This window comes from Osmerus mordax, chromosome 12 (genome assembly GCF_038355195.1).
Source record: "Osmerus mordax isolate fOsmMor3 chromosome 12, fOsmMor3.pri, whole genome shotgun sequence".
Taxonomy (NCBI): Eukaryota; Metazoa; Chordata; class Actinopteri; order Osmeriformes; family Osmeridae; genus Osmerus; species Osmerus mordax.
The window spans coordinates 4,631,330-4,647,951 of NC_090061.1; the positions used below are offsets into that span (position 1 = coordinate 4,631,330).

The following is a 16,622-nucleotide window of genomic DNA, read 5'->3' on the forward strand; positions in this document are numbered from 1 at the left end:
GGGGTTGAACACAGCACTGCAGCACACCTTGTCACGACTACTGGCCCAGCTCAGGGGAACCACTGGTGCAGCATAGGGCTGTACAAAGTCACTACGTACTATTAAATAATGTAAGTAGAGTTCCTTTGGCAATTTGAAAGGATCATTTGATAGATCTTGGCACATTGTCAGAAATCCCTCAGCAAGTTCAGACAAATGACTAGGGTTAAATTGACCAACAGTATGGACTGACAGACCAGGCACTGCTTGCTTATATAGTGTAGCTATGCACTTTGGTATGCTACCCTGTGGCAGTTTAAATAAATTATCTAAGAATAATACATTTTGATGTGGGGAATATAAGAGAAAGGACATTGCTGAAGCTTTAAAAGATGGTGCAATGGAATCAAATGTGAGAAGATATACAATTGATGTCAAGCGTGCTTCATTTAACCTCTAGGCTATGGGAATGTTGTGTTGTGGCGATAAGTCGGATTTATCTTTACATCCTCTTGACCGGCCTAGACTGAAGTAGCCTCGGTAATGATTAGTGGTGAGCTAGGTTGCCAGGAGCAGTCACATGCAGCCTGCGGGAGGGAGTGTTGCCCTCCACGGTCTACGTCACTGGACCCCCCATCCCCCCCCACCCTCCTCTCTCTCTCTTTTTCTCTCTCGCTCGCTCTGAAGCTACTACTACGCACAAGAGCGGAAAGCACATGACTGCAGCAGCTTCGTGTTCTGTAACTCTGGTCACGAGGATGGAGTACTGTTACGATGCCTGCAGTTAGAACGCGTCAAGCAATCAACAAAATAACCCCCAATAGACCCCCAATAGACCCCCAGTAACACTGCAAAGGCGATTCAAATACGAGAGATCGCATAATGTACAAAAGCTGTCAAAATATAAAACTACGTCAATCGTTTGTACTTGACCCGCTGTTCTGTAAAGCTTCAGAATAGCACAGAGGCTATACTCAAATCCAAGATACTTTGTATCACTGGCACTTACTGCCTTTCCTTTTTTGTTTGCATTCATCAGGGACGAAGTATAGGCTTTGTCAAATTGTTAACGTCTGTAAAAATTGTGCAAGCATTGACTAGAAATATTACTCTTCATATTGCTTTGAGCTCTTTACTGACGCGATTGTTGGATCTTATTTCAGAGAATGATTAAAACATTATGCAATAATTTCCATCTCTTTTAGATCGCAAACTTGCTATGTCAATGGCACATTGTCGGTACTAAAAGTGGTTGCGAGCAAGTTCTTCAGTGCCAATGTTTGAACAATTCAGAATTTATACCCTAAAATATGTTGAACTTGGCATTTCAGAATCAGAATGGGATTTATTCGCCATGAAAGTTTGCACAGACAAGGAATTTGCTTTGGCAGGAAGGTGCATACAATAAACATATAGGGACCTAAAATTTAAATATGTGGACTATCTATACTAAGGGTACATGAACTAGCAGTACTAAGTGGGATTTAACACCACTGTTTTACATTTGGTGACTGGTGTTCCATATACAAGTCGCCTTGTGAACACACCGGGTTTTGTAACGCAGCGAGTGATTACGCAAACGATTACGAGAACATAATCACATGAAGTTTTCACAGATGGGCTAACCATTCTGCTTAGTTGTACACGTTGCATCACTTAAATCCATGAAATAAAGCTTAAACCCATGTGTACGTCGAACTCGACTTCCACGGTTCACTGTATTTCATCAAATATTCTAAAGTATTTACATCTTATAGCCGTTTTAAACTCGCACGTTCAAACTACCCACGTGCCCAAGATAAATTCAGTTGTATTTAAATATAACTAAGTCACCAGGGTAGCCTACGTCTCTTGTTTAAGTAGCAAAACTGGGTTTCTTTTTGAACTTTTGTAATGCAAAATCAATAAACTATCAATAAAATTTTGTTTTCGTATGTTCTGTTTCACCACGTTGTCGGGGCTGATGACATTTCCTTATTACTCCACGTGAAGTCCAGACGTCAAGGCTGACTTGGAGACACCGGTTACAGTGCGCGAGGATGCTGTCATACAGTCACGGGCATCCAAGACGGTGACATTACACGCACTAATGTCAATAACATGCAAAAACGAACACCGCGCCGTGTGGCCCTAATCCTGCACAGATAATGACAAAGCATTATTTACCTGGCTCCCGGATTTTTCTGTCAGGTAACTGAAGACAAATGAAGAGAGCTCCTCATCCAACAGTGAAGCGCAGTCCGCCATCTTCTAGTGAATGAGAACTGAGAAGTCAGAGAGCGGAGTATACGGCTTACCACACACTTGCTATAACCGTGTCAGACGGATGATGGCGTAGTTCCGAACTGGCACTTTGTTATGCACAAATCACACGAATAGATTAATAGTAAAACAGATTTTAAAAGAATGTGAGGTAAATATTGTCTAGGTGCGAGGAAATTAATGGCTAGTGCCTTTGAAAATGCTAACATTGACCCAGATCTTAATGTGTGCCTCATTCGGAGATAACTAAAAATGCATACTGGGATGACTCAATATTATGCAAATTGGCCCACTGTTGCTCAATTCTTATTGAGCTATAGCAATCATTGTTAACCAATGCAGCATACACTTGATCAAGTGAATAGCAGATGCTATTTGGAGAAACTTGAATAACATAATTATTGTGTATTTAGGCAGTTTGTTGTGGTCTACGGTGCAGGCGTATGAAGGATGTAAATAAAGATTCCCCATGCCCACCATAACATGGGAAGTGATTTGTTGGTAGGGGATACACAGGGAGGAGGGGCTTAGTAAACTGGCAGTACTGTAAACCCACATCTTCCTAGAAGCCTACTCTAAACCCCTGCGTTTAGCCTACTTAATCATTAATTTTGGACTCAATCTAAAACGATAGCAACACCAGGGTAAAATCGCCTGCTATTAACTCTTCACAGTTTCCCTCCTACACAGTGTGTGTGTCATATTAGTTCATGTGCTGGAGGTTCCAACAGAACTACACTCATGTATGTGCTCAGAAGCACAGCTGGGTTGTGTCAGTACACATAGCCACACCTGCTTTTCTCTGTTCCACACTCGGCCTACCACAATTTAAATAATTAAAAAAGTCGAAGCAGTGTAGGTAAATGTAAACCGTTACAATAAGTAAGTAAGTAAGTAAGTAAGTAAGACTTTATTTATATAGCACTTTTCATACAAGAATTGCAGCTCAAAGTGCTTTACATAAAATCAACAAAAACAATAATACAAGTGTTGATCTAAAACGTTTAACCAAACTAGCCGCACTCTATCTGCGAAGACCAGCTTAACTCTTCCCTTCAGAGTCCTTTATGGAAATTCTTCCATGTAAGAAGAATGTGCCAAATATATCCCACCTACTGGTTGGCTGGTATTAGTGGACAATAATCTTGACCTGGTCTTTAGAATGTCAAATGTGGCTTGAACAGATACATGACTAAAGCCTGCCTCAACGTTTGTACTGTACATCACAAATGTATATTGCATAAGTACAAATGTATGGGTACTTATTTATTTATGTCTACTAAATTGTTCAATGTAAGCCATGACCTTGTAATGTTAGGCTATTGTTAGTTGTAGAAATCCCTAATGTATGATAGTTATTGAGGCAATAGTACGAAACGAATGGAATAATACTGTAAGAACCCTGTGAATGTAATGCAGATATAATCCCTGTTTTCCGTCCCATAATAGTTCAAAAACAGTGCACAGCCTTCCTCACAAAGCCCACAGTTCCATTAACCTGGGAACCAGATGAATCTTCCAGCTCATGTTTGATTTGCTCTGACAGATGGGTCTGGCCACCCGCCCATTCAAACAGATTTCCCTCTGACCAGAATATGGCCGGGCCAATCATAACCGTTTATCTGATATCCTAACATATAGCTACCAGCCCAGTGTTTCAAGTGGCGAATAACAGACAGCCACAAGAAAGATGCAGTTTGAATATCTGTGTTGCCCTTATCTGATTTGAATGTCGGTGTTGTCTTAAACAAGAGCAAAACACATTGCTTTTTTATACAAACTTGATTTGTAACCCCTGACATAATCTTCAGTAACTGTGTTCTTGCTATGCACAGCAGTATCGGGTCAGGCATTCCTGATGGAGCCATCTGCCTATAATAAACTGACAATGTATCTATCTACTGATGATGTATCTACTTCAAATATGTATCTACTGGCTCTGTATACCGGTATGTGAACAAGTGATCGTGTATTGTATTTTAGAGGTGTCAGCATGAAGCATGACCAGAGTTGTGTGACCCCACAGCAGAGCTCTGCAAGTGTGCTTTGTTCCTTGGCAACGCCACCTGAGAAAACGTTCATATACACACACCTAGCCAATCAGAAGTACAGGTGCCCGTATCCAATAACAAAAGTGGCGATGCCCCCGATAACTCAAGCGTAAAACCCTGAACAGCTCAAACAAGTTATTATGGGATGGAATTAAATCAATGTGGATTCCACAGAGTATGGGGCAGGCTAGAGTCCTCACTACACACAACTAAACCATATGGGTTGGAGTAAGGATGTTGTTTAAAAACAAACATACACTTACAAAATGCATTTTCTGTTTCAGTTGTATCCATTGTAGGAATGTGAGACCAGTCCAAAGACTTAACTACAATGCAGCCATTGATAGTTAATAATCAGCCCCAACAATGTTTAACTGCAATATAATAATTAGCAGATACTGTTCACAAGCACCCATCCACAGATTATCCATCTAAACTGTTCCATGATCCCAATCAGAAATGTTTCAGTTACTGTTCCCCAACTTGAGGCAATCTTCCATGTCACACTAAAGGAAACAAGATTGTTCAAATAAATGTGTCATTCTACACACGTGCTAATATCATTAAACATACACTGGAAGCTATTTGTTGTCTTTGTCCTTGTAGTATCCAACAAAATGGCAATGAAGTGTCCTACACAAGCACTTGTCAGAAGTACTAAGCAGTGTCTTATTCTTTCCTGAAGTACTCAAGTATGTGTCAATGGACCACAGAACAAGTGAAGGCCGCGTGCTTGCAGAGCTACGCATTGAGCCATGCCTGCTGTCCTCTGTCAGTTCCCCTGACGTGGGGAATTCATGTTCAAACATACTATACTAAACTCTTCAAATAGGCTCCCTTTAACCAAAAAGGGTTCCGCTCGGGGACACACCGATGAACCATGGTTGGTTCCTTCTGGTCCTAAATGTATTGATACTGATCATATAAACATGGACTTCCATGTTGGGATATCTTACAGTAATATGTCTGTTGGTTGTGTTTGTTACTCTTAGTTGATGTGGCGGTCTAGACTCTAGAGTCTAGACCATGAATGACCCGCTATTATCAGTCATAGTGTGGCCCATCTGACCAGCCATACGGTCACTGATTGATCTGGGAAGAAGGGGCCTGTGTATAGAGGTCAATAACCCAGCTGCACGTTTGTCCCCAGCTCTGGATGTGGATCTCCACAATCAATATGATTCACAAGATTTTCCGAGAGCGACAGCTAGCACGCAATGTGTGGATTGGAAATGTGAGGATGTTTTCCTCACTCTAGGTGCAGTGGGAACACACACTCAGCCACATCACTCCATTATAATTTAATTCTTCATGTCAACGTTCATAAAACAGCTTGGTGAGACAGACACTGCATCTGCTACATCAACTTCATTCCTTCTGTTTATATTTGGTCTTTGAGTACATTTATTGCATCAAATACCGACCTATGTCATAATTTATCAGCATGTTGTCGGTTACCAAGAAGCCTGTCATGGAAAGCGTTTGGAAAGCATTTGGCATTTGGCATGGATAGTTTATATAACACATTAGACTTGTATTGAATGCAAACACATCATCATTTGCCCATATATTTGAAAAACACTGAGCTGCACAGTTAAATGCAACCTATAAATCCCTCCAGTGAAGCATGTAAGCATTAATCTCATCACACTGGTGTAGAACCATATATAATGGTGCACAGTGCTACGTTGCGTGCTACATCCATAGAGCACAGCCCTCTGACCCGCTGAAATATCAGTGTGAGCGCTTCCCCTGCTTAGAACACACAGCACAAACTCTGGCTTTGGAGGGAAGACAGGGGACTGGATACAGCAGATAGCAAAAGCATTCAGAGCAGGCAGCACTGTGATTGGCTGAACAGGGCCCTTGTCTCTGAGTGGACGGTGAAGGAGAGCGAGAAAGCGAGAGAGTGAGTGAGAGAGAGAGAGAGAGAGAGAGAGAGAGAGTGAGAGAGAGAGAGAGAGAGAGAGAGAGAGAGAGAGAGAGAGAGAGAGAGAGAGAGAGAGAGAGAGAGAGAGAGAGAGAGAGAGAAAGAGAGGAGAGTGAGAATGGAGTGGAGCTGTGGTACCCCTGGCCAACACGTGCCTTGTAATCACATGATCCCTCTCCCTCTATCCCTTTCTCTCTCACTTCAACAGCCCAGCCAGCCCTCCTTTCCTCCGCATGGCTACACTCGTGTTCTCAGCGTCTTTTGACTGTCACAACACTTTAATAAAATGGCATGGCCAGTTGTTCAAGTAATAGGGTCTTAAAATGGTTACACCAGAACAAGCCAGGGGTGGGTGGGCAGGGTATGAGACAGAAGACAAGGAGATGAAGGGAAGGGCCTTTTTTTGAGGACAGGAGAAACTTTCTCAACTTTCATGAACCTGGACTTGAACTTCACTGTGTGCCTCCTTCAGCTTCTCTGCGCAGCCCAGCCAATTTAGTCCTTTAATTGCTTTTCAGCCCCCCGTTATTGCCTCGTTGTTGTCAGGGAATAGAAACAGCTCAGAGTGCGATTACTGCGGTGGATCAGAAGCCCGCTGCGTAGAATGGAGTTTAGACAATGGGAGGCTGTGAGCATGTCTTATGGAGCTGCCAGGGTGGAGTGCGTGTGCAGTGGGTTGACACCGTGCGAGACTGACTCAGAGCAGCGTGAGTACACACCGTGGGATTTGTGGCATTCCTGGCATTGTTTTATGAATGGACTGGTGTCTATTCCCGGCATCGTCTGCTTCTCAGAGTTCTAAACTACAATTGAAAGGATTCCAAAGTCGTGGTTTTTTTCCATGAAGGGGTCGGTAGCACACACACTCACACATCCAGCCACCCATGACCCCTCCCTATCTCCTGCACCCTCTTTTCCTTTCTTCTACCTCCCACACACCTTAATCATGCTGATTGGTGCATAGGGACCATATAAATGTAACCACAAAGTGCTATCGTCCTTGGTTTATCAGTTACAACGCCCCAGGCTGTCACACAATCTGATTTGAGATCGGAACTACCAGTTGTATAAAGTTTATTAGATTTGATTGGCATGCCCTTTTTTTGGATGCAAGGCTTAACATCTGATGTTGATTATCCACACAATCTTCTCTGTCTCCAGTAAGCGTTCGAAAGTCATGAGGAGAGTGCAACATCTTTTTCGAGACACACTTGAATGAAAATGTCAGAATTGTGAATGAGTGTATAAAAAAAAGCGACACAGTAACGAGAGTAGTTGTGCAGCCGTTTGAAAGTTTCCACCCTTGAGAGCATAACTGCCAGATGTAGTCCAGGGGAGCTGAACTAGGGCAGCTCAGTACAGGAGGCTGAGGGTAATCCTGCTGCATAGTCAGTAATTATGCGGTTGGCCCCTCAACCAGTTCTCCTGCCCTTTTCTTGTCTTACCTTTCTTATTCCTGCCTCCCTACCTGCGGTCCTTTCCTGTCTCCCTTCCGCCCCCCCCATGCCTTCCCGGGGAACATCTGATTTATGATGGCAGAGCCATGTAGGGGGACAAATGACCTTACACCCCCTCAACAACAACTGGAGCACTATTGAAGGAAAGGTTAGCAATGGGGGCAATAAACATCGATGCTGTACACTGAGGATTTAAGATCTCAAATGCTCGATGACGCCCCCTAACAAATCCTTACAGGTGTAGATGTTAGCGCACAAGTCCACACGCACACACATGTCCACACGCACACACATGTACACAGGCACACACAAGTCCACACGCACACACAAGTCCACACGCACACACAAGTCCACACGCACACACATGTACACAGCCACACACAAGTCCACATGCACACACAAGTCCACACGCACACACAAGTCCACACGCACACACATGTACATTTGTGTGAGATTCCCCCAGGAACACGCGGCCATAGATAACGGGAGACTCGTTTTATTTTGGTTGTTGGCATTAAGGAACTAGACCAGCACAAAGCAGGACACAGCAGCACAGCCGCATGCTGCACCACACAGCAGCTTTTGCTCAGTGAACCAAATGAACTCCTAATGATAAAATCTATGTTTGTTTGAATACCAGAAGCTCTACTATCTTATTTTAGGCCGTTCTTCCAAGTATCAGGGGAATATCGTGGCATTACCCAGTGGTCCTGAAAGCATCAACTCCCCATTAGCACGACCCTCTAGTCTTTGTTGTACGTAGCAAGCCAAATGTGACTCATCTGAATCGGCATCAGGAACAGCGTGTTTCTGCTTCTTCATAAAACAGTTCAGGCTCACGCTGTTCATGTTTCATGAAATGTATGAAAAATGAAATATAACCTAAATGATATATATGCTCTCAGCCTGTCTCTCTGTCACACACACGGTCACACACACGGACACACACACGGACACACACACGGTCACACACACGGTCACACACACGGACACACACACGGACACACACACGGACACACACACGTCCTCTCGCTGTCTTGCACAAACACTTGTGTACTGGAGCACTCTTATCTCAGCGCCGCACACCTCCATGGGTGACATTGGATGTAATTGAATTGTGCATGAGGCCATTTCTACAATGAGTAGGAGAGCTCATGAAGCATCATGGGTAAATGAAACAGCCTCCTGTCTTACGGTGACTCTCAGTTTGAGCTGCTCTGCTGGAGTTGCTGGTCTCTTTGCGGTCATACTGTTCTGTCTTACTAAAAACCGACAAGAACTGAATACATTTGGCAAGTGATCATCATCACGTGGCGATTCTGGACGACATCCACATGAACACACGCATCTTGGCATTCAGAGAAAGACAAATGAAATGGCTCCTGGGATTTTCCATGGTGTTTATCACTGTGATGTGTATACAACCTGTGTTTGTATACTGACTTGCGGCCACTGGGTTGTAAGGTTTAGTAAAACACTTCCCATGTGAAGGTTTCCTGGGGACAAATGAACTTGCTAGCTGCTGGGAGGGCAATGATATGCTGTCTGTCTGAATTATCGCTCTCCTCAAATCCCGCTTCATAATAATGAAATAAAAATATCTGTAAAACTAAGAAGAAAAATCATTGGGAACCATCTGTTTTCATTTAATAAAAATAATTCTGAATTTTGAAGAATGAAGACCCCCACATACTTTGTGCAGGGCACCACTGCATTATATCAGGTACTGCATACAACGACTCATTCGGATGTTGTGACCCAGGTTAGCGCAGCATCATCTGGCCTTGGTCAGGGTTTATCGTGGCCCCACAGCTGCTCCAGTTCCTACTACGCTACGTCACCACTGGACAATCTCTAACATCAGATTGGGTCCGGCATTAAAACTATTTAATCCAGAAAGAGGGAAGGAAGAACAGCTGAAAGGGGGGGGGGGGGTGGGGAGGGGTGGGGGAGGATGGAGGTGGAAGAGTTAGGTTCGATAATAACAGGAGGAATAACAGGAGGAAGGAGTTTTCATTCTTTTTTTTTTCTTTTTTTTATCCATTTCGTAATCCTCTTGTGCCACGTGGGGTGAAAGGTCATACAACAGCTCTCATGTGACAGCCAGGACGGTTTCTGTCAGCTGCCGGTGGCCCTGGCCAACACACACTCATACATTACATGCAGAACAGCGCAGCACAAGCCTCACTGCTCCCGTGTGTCTCAAGGACAAGTGCCACTGGACCAAGGTTAGTTCCCCATGAACGGGCCAACATTACCGGGGCGTCGCTGTATCAGCTGAGGGGGGGTTGACCTCTAGAGGCAATTTACATTCGAGAGTAGCGTGAAGCATGCTGAAAGGGGATTGAGTGAAGGAACCACGGAGGGAGTAACCTCACTTCCTCTCATGCTGACTCAATTTCGTTCTTTCATCCTTCTTTCTTTCTTTCTTTCTTTCTGTCTGTCTCTTTCTGTGTGTCTGTCTCTTTCTGTGTGTCTGTCTCTTTCTGTGTGTCTGTCTCTTTCTGTGTGTCTGTCTCTTTCTGTCTTTCCATTTATAATATGATCTATTGTAGCGTTGTGCAAGGTGGCACATGTGGGGACCTATTTTTAGTGTGTGTGTGTGCGCACGTGCAAGTGTGGGTGTATAAGCCTGAGGGTTTTCCTATCTGATTGGGGAAATACCATACCCCCTCCAACCCCTAGTTACTCCTAGTGCTAGGGTAGCGAATATGATAATAATATCCTATTGTGAGTGTGTGTGGGTGTGTGTATGTGTGTGTGTGCATCTGGGAAAGAGGGTATTCTGGTGATGGTGATAAGCTCTCCTCTAATTGCATGGTAATGCCATTCCAAGGCCACTTACCCTATTCCAACAGCAAAGCCCCCCCTCCAGGATCAATATGTTCCCCATGGGAGCTGAGCTATGGCTGCACCAGGATCGTAGAGACACGAGGGAGACGCGAGCTATCTGATGGAACTGTGTAATGATCAAGATCAACATGCCTCGAGTGAGCCTCCGTCAAGAGACACCCGTGACATTGTTTTACCTGCTACAGTAGAGGTGGTTAGGAGTTGGGAACATTTTTGACCAAATGTGGAACAGGGAAATGTATTTATGGTTGACATACACACACAACTTGGCTGTATGTTTCCTTGAGATGAGCGGAATTCTATACTATGTGAGGGAGGAGTCAGTACTTTTCCTGTGTTCTAAGCCCCTCCTTCATATTTGGACAGTTGGGTCGAAGGAATTCAAAACAAGGCAGGGGGGGTTCTGCTTGTTCGTCCTGAGCGAACGAAGCAGGCCCCGCCCACGGCCCCTGGCCTCTGGCCACGCCCATGGCCCCTGGCCACGCCCACGCTTCCCTGCACTTGTTTTGATAACGATGTGTAAAGGTCAGCTCTGTGTTTGCTTGTTTAACATACACACATGAAGGTGATATGGAGAAAAACAAAAGACCTAGACGCAATTTGAACCCTTTCTGGGTACAGACGGGATTGAAACCTGCACTCAAAAAGTTTGTAAAATACTAAAAGTAAATAGTATGTCAAAGTATTACATTATTTTAAAGAAAACGTTTTATTGAGTACTATTAAACCAAGTGTCATAATCAGGTGAGATTATGAAATCTGTTAAAATGTGATAAACAGAATCATATGCACTCACGCACTTTCATCGTTTTGAGTTTGATAGACAGTGGTTTCACAAAGTAAGCCAAGGAAGAAGGCCCACCTCTCACGATGGCGATTGGCTGGAACAGGATTGCCGGAACATAACTGGCTGGAAAGTAGCGGGCCTCTCCAAAATTATAAATTGACATCCCACTGGCACTGAGCTGTCTTCGTTGCTCAGCAACTGTCAGAGAGCCTCATTAGCTTACACAACATGTTTATAGGGGACAACCCTTTTCTTTTTTGCTTTTCTTTTCTTTACCATTAAACCTTATCTTTCATACCTTTAAGTGTGGAACCACTTGACATAAAGTATTTCAATACACAAAGGTTTTTGAGTGTGGGTTAGGTTGAGATATGTCAGCTGGTCGTTGGATGCTAGTGGGTGGAGCTTGGCTCTGAAGATGGGCTGACATGCCTAACCATCAATCTGAATATACAGTGAGCTGATTTCCAAGCAGGGGGTTCAGCTCTCCTTGCATATGATTGACTGATTTCCAGGCAATGGTTCAGGTTTCCCAGTGTGAGAAAAGCGGGTCTACTATTTACCTTTGCAAAGCCTCTCTACGATGAAACCTATCTACTGAGCAACCTGCCTGCAATCCATCACACACACACACACACACACACACACACACACACACACACACACACACACACACACACACACACACACACACACACACACACACACACACATACACACAGCAAGTCTGAAATGTTTGCAGTGTATTGTTGCAGTCAATAGGGTCCCTTTTACAGTCAGTGTACAATACTATTCCAGCGACGTCTGCCCATACAGAGAGCAGAGAGAGCATGTAAATCCACAGCGATGCTCTCAGCTGAGGGTTGTGTTTAGTACATGCTGCACTAGTGTCCTCCTCATGCAAGCGCTAGGTATTTGTTTAAAGTTTAAACAGTGTGCTGAGCATGTCACAAGGCCTAACTGCTTGCTGTCATTAAACACACCAACGAACCGTGTTATAAAAGGGGCATGCGGGCACACGCACACACTAACAGAGACACCATAGCACACACTGTCGTCATGTAAACAGGGATCTGCAAATAGTCATGTTTCACGAGTTGTTATGATTGTTTTCTATAGGATGGTGGAGTTACTGTGTCTAAAGGTGAACCTCCATACCCACGTTCCATCAGCATCATTCCTGATCTGGCCTGACATGCAAATATATAAATCTTTTGTCCAAAAAAAGATAGATTGTAAGGAGCGGCAGTAACAGAGAAAGAGAGAGAGAGAAAGAGAGACAGAGAGAGAGAGACCAGCAGTCGGTACAAGGTTAGAGATAATAATAGATTTTGGTCTCTAAATTATTTATCAGGCCTGTGCTCTCTGGTATATTAGTCCAGTGAAAGACACAACTCTGTTCAGTATGCATGCTTAGACACACACACACACACACTTGAGGGAAGATATATTTTGAGTGAACTCCAATAAATATACAGATTTTGTGATGTTAGTGGATGTTTCCTAGTCGGTGTCCATGTAGTCTGGTGTGGTATAGTTCCTGTGATAAATCAAGACATGTCTATAAAAGGATGTGCAGTGAACCATGGTGCAGTGGTCTTCCACCAAGAGGGAGCCTGGAGACTAGCACACACACAAACAAACACACACACACACACACACATATACACACATAGACACATTCACACACGCACACACATATACACACACACACACACATTCAAACACACACACAAAATCATAGTTGGGAGCAGTGTATCCTGTCCCTGCATCCATTTACAATACTACTGTAAAGGCACCGCCGGCAGTGACATACATTGTAACCCCAGCAACCTTTGCCTTTTGACCCTGGAATCTTTATGGCTCTGATGCCTGCTCCTGTCAGTCATATGGGTCCACTTTAGACTTCCAGGCGACAGTGTTGACCAATCAATAGTGTTAATCATAAAAAGTGCAAAGACATCATTCCAGGTGTTTATGATCTGAAGGTCAGAAGTCCTCAGCCAGGTCATTTAGTTATTTACAGCTGTGTCGGGCCCTGGTGTACAGATGAGGCCAGGACAGACCTGTACAGCGCATCACTGTTGAGTAGTGGTGACATTTGTCACATATATGCACACACAGATATAAAAGACACTTTACAGTCCCCTTTTATTTTCCAGGTTGCCTATGACCTGTATATCTCGCTCGTGTCCACCACTCAGACACGAGCGAGATATACAGGAAGCCTTTTGGCCATTGCTGTCATTCCTAAACCTTCTCCCCTCCCCCAACACACGTCTTATGAAATCAAATTTTGCTCGTTTTCTTTGTCTCTGTGTTTCCTGATTTGTAGCCTTGCCGTCTCCTCTCACTACTTTGGGAGGTTGTGGTGGGCGTCAGAGTAGCAGAGCTCTGAGTCACAACCATGAAAAAAAAAACTAAGAGCTACCAGACTAAATGTGGGTGACTAAGTTGGTGCAGAGAGACCAAACAGCCCTTTTTAAACAGCAGTAAAACACATCTGCCCACTGAGGCAGTCGGACCCCAGTGCTCCTCTATCTCGCTGCAAAGCTCCACGATATTCTTTTCACATAAGAGCTATCAAATCCATAATTTATCAGTGGATAGTCAGCTCAGCACTTAAACTAGGAAGCCCACCCCAGTCAAAATAATGCGCAAAACTTCAACTAAAGCCTTTTGAAAGTAAACCAGTATGAATTCTTTCTTGTCAAACTGTCATGGTTAGGGTAATCCAATGGTTTCTAATTATTTCATTTTTTTAAACTTTGAAATAGCATGGTTTGATTTAACATCAAGTAATCCTAAGAGTATCACACTAAAAACCTAGTATAATTTTAAGCTATTGTGAGGCTAATAATCAATCTTTGGTCTTTGAAGGAGACCTAGTTTATCTCAACATTTTACATGACATCTGGTAAACAATTATATGGTAGGCTGGCGCTTGCATTAGATTACTTTTAGCTAAAGTGCAGTCGTAAGCTGATAAACAGCTACAGACTGTCACAAAGTGTAAAGGGTATTCATAAGGTTCACTTCCAAACAGACACTAGGAGAAAACTACAGACAGACGTTTACACATTAACCTGCAGCTTAAAAAATTCCAGTGAATTTGGCTCCGGCCATGGATTCATAAAGAGGTAAAACTGTGACTACACAGAGATAACTCGATGACACAAAGCTGCATGAAAATGCTACTGAAATGTCCAATCATAGATAGAGCAATGTAACCATGACGACGCAAACTTGACTTCACTTTGCAGCCCACCAACCCAAATATCTGAACTCGTCGACTATGAAGACATCATTTGGGCAATGGGCACACAGTCCCAGACAGAGCCACCTTCTCACAAGATGTGGTAGTTCCAAATGACTTTTTGCCACCACTGGTGGGTAAACACAGCACATGTGTGATACCATGATACTCTGCATGACACTGTTCACTTAACACTGTGTGGGATTATTCTGCTACCAGCAGGAGAGATAAACATCTGTGTACCAGATTAAAACAAATGTAAAGCTCAACACAAGCTGGAAGATTTTGTAATAACTGTAGTGTCAGACAGCAGACTAGCACTGTACGCCACGTCCTTTCCCCCACCTGACGCTTGATCGTTCTGTTCCCTCACTCGGACCGGGAGAGGGAGACCCATGGTTGTGCGAGCACATCCATTATACAGATCCTGGGGGCACTCACCTCTGTCTCTTCGGATTACCAGTTGAAGATGAAGAGCGCTTCCCTTCCCTCTTTCATCGGATTGTACACACACACGCACACGCACGCACACACACACACACAGGCACGCAGGCACACACGCATGCACACACACACACACACGCACACACGCACGCAGGCACAAACGCACACACACGCAAGCACACACACACACGCACGAACACACACGCACACACATCAACACAGGAGAACACAGGACTTGCATATTATGAGGACAAGACACAGCAGCAAAAATAGGTCAACCTTTATTATTTCACTGTGGAAGTGAACACATGGTACACACCTTATCTAGGCTTTTCGGTTGAGCAAATTAATTCCTTAACAATAACAAAAACTTCCTACCTCATACAGCCAATGATCAATGGAGTTTGAAGCCTGAACCCTGTTTTGTTTAAACAGGAGGTCATGAGTTCACATACCGTTAGTAATTAGTTATGGTCATTCTCTCCTAAACACTGGGTGTCGCAGAAAGCAGATAGGAAACCCTATACACAGTACCACTGGCTTTGAGTCAATACATTGATTGCATAAAACAACCCATACTATCAATCTGTCAGTGACACATATGGCTCTGTTCTCTATCCTCTGGGGTGCCCAGTGTAAAGGAAAGAGTGACCATAACTAATTACTAATAGTATGTAGGTCATCTACTGTAACTGATAATGGTGTCTAGTCAGCTAATCCAGTTTGAACAATTTATTTATATTTGTGGGCAAATAAAATTATGTACAGGATCATTCTGGGTCTGTACATCTCACTTTAAGGTGGGTTTGTTTTGTAAACATGTTTTGTAAGGCCCTTAGAGAGTTGTTGAGCAACACAGACAGCTCAGTGCCAGTGGAATGTGAATTTCTTATTTTCGGAGCGGCCTGCTACTTTCCAGCCAATTGTTTTCCAGCAATCCTGTTCCAGCCAATCAGCTTCGGTGAGGCGGGCCTTCCTCCTTGGCTCATTTGGTGACACCACTGTCTATCAAACTCAAGCTGGAGGAAAGCATGGAAGTTCAGAGAAGAATTGGGGGCACTGTTTCTCAAATTATAATTTATTTGATAATCTTATCTATTACTGTTTTAACCCTTGTGCTGCCTTCGGGTCACATGACCCAAAGGTTCATAACGAACCATTGTTGTGTTTACCCAATTTTACCCAATACAAAAACAAATAAAAATTATTTTCTTTTAATCTTTGCAATGTGGGGGGTCTGAGACAGCCCAACGGTTAAAAGAAAATGCTTAACTTTGTTTATGTATGCGGTAAAGTTGTCGCAATACGACAGTGGGTCACAATGACTGATGGGTCAGAATGACCCGAAGATAACACAAGGGTTAAATCTCTGTATCACTTTGTCAAATAAAACATTTTAAAACGGCATGAAATATTTTTACATAAATAAAAGAGGAACAATTTGTGAATTTGAGTGACTGATTATAATTTCATAGATCTTTATTCAACGGTATCCTTGATTGAAGAATGGTCATCCTAAATGTGTGGAAAAAAAGATGTCTTCCTACATGGAAATAGTTTGACTTAAATTGATATTACATCGGTATTATGTGGACGTGTAGGA

General features: G+C 43.4%; 1 protein-coding gene across 2 annotated transcripts in view; it reads right to left on the minus strand.

Annotated features, from left to right (window-relative positions):
* ppargc1b (peroxisome proliferator-activated receptor gamma, coactivator 1 beta) overlaps positions 1-2,226 on the minus strand; it is a 36,036-nt gene extending 33,810 nt beyond the window's left edge. For both annotated transcript variants that reach the window (XM_067247680.1, XM_067247682.1), the window contains exon 1: positions 2,146-2,226. In XM_067247680.1, coding sequence (XP_067103781.1) covers positions 2,146-2,226 — 81 coding nt within the window. The remainder of the gene's footprint in view (positions 1-2,145) is intronic.
* Between the last annotated feature and the right edge of the window lie 14,396 nt (positions 2,227-16,622).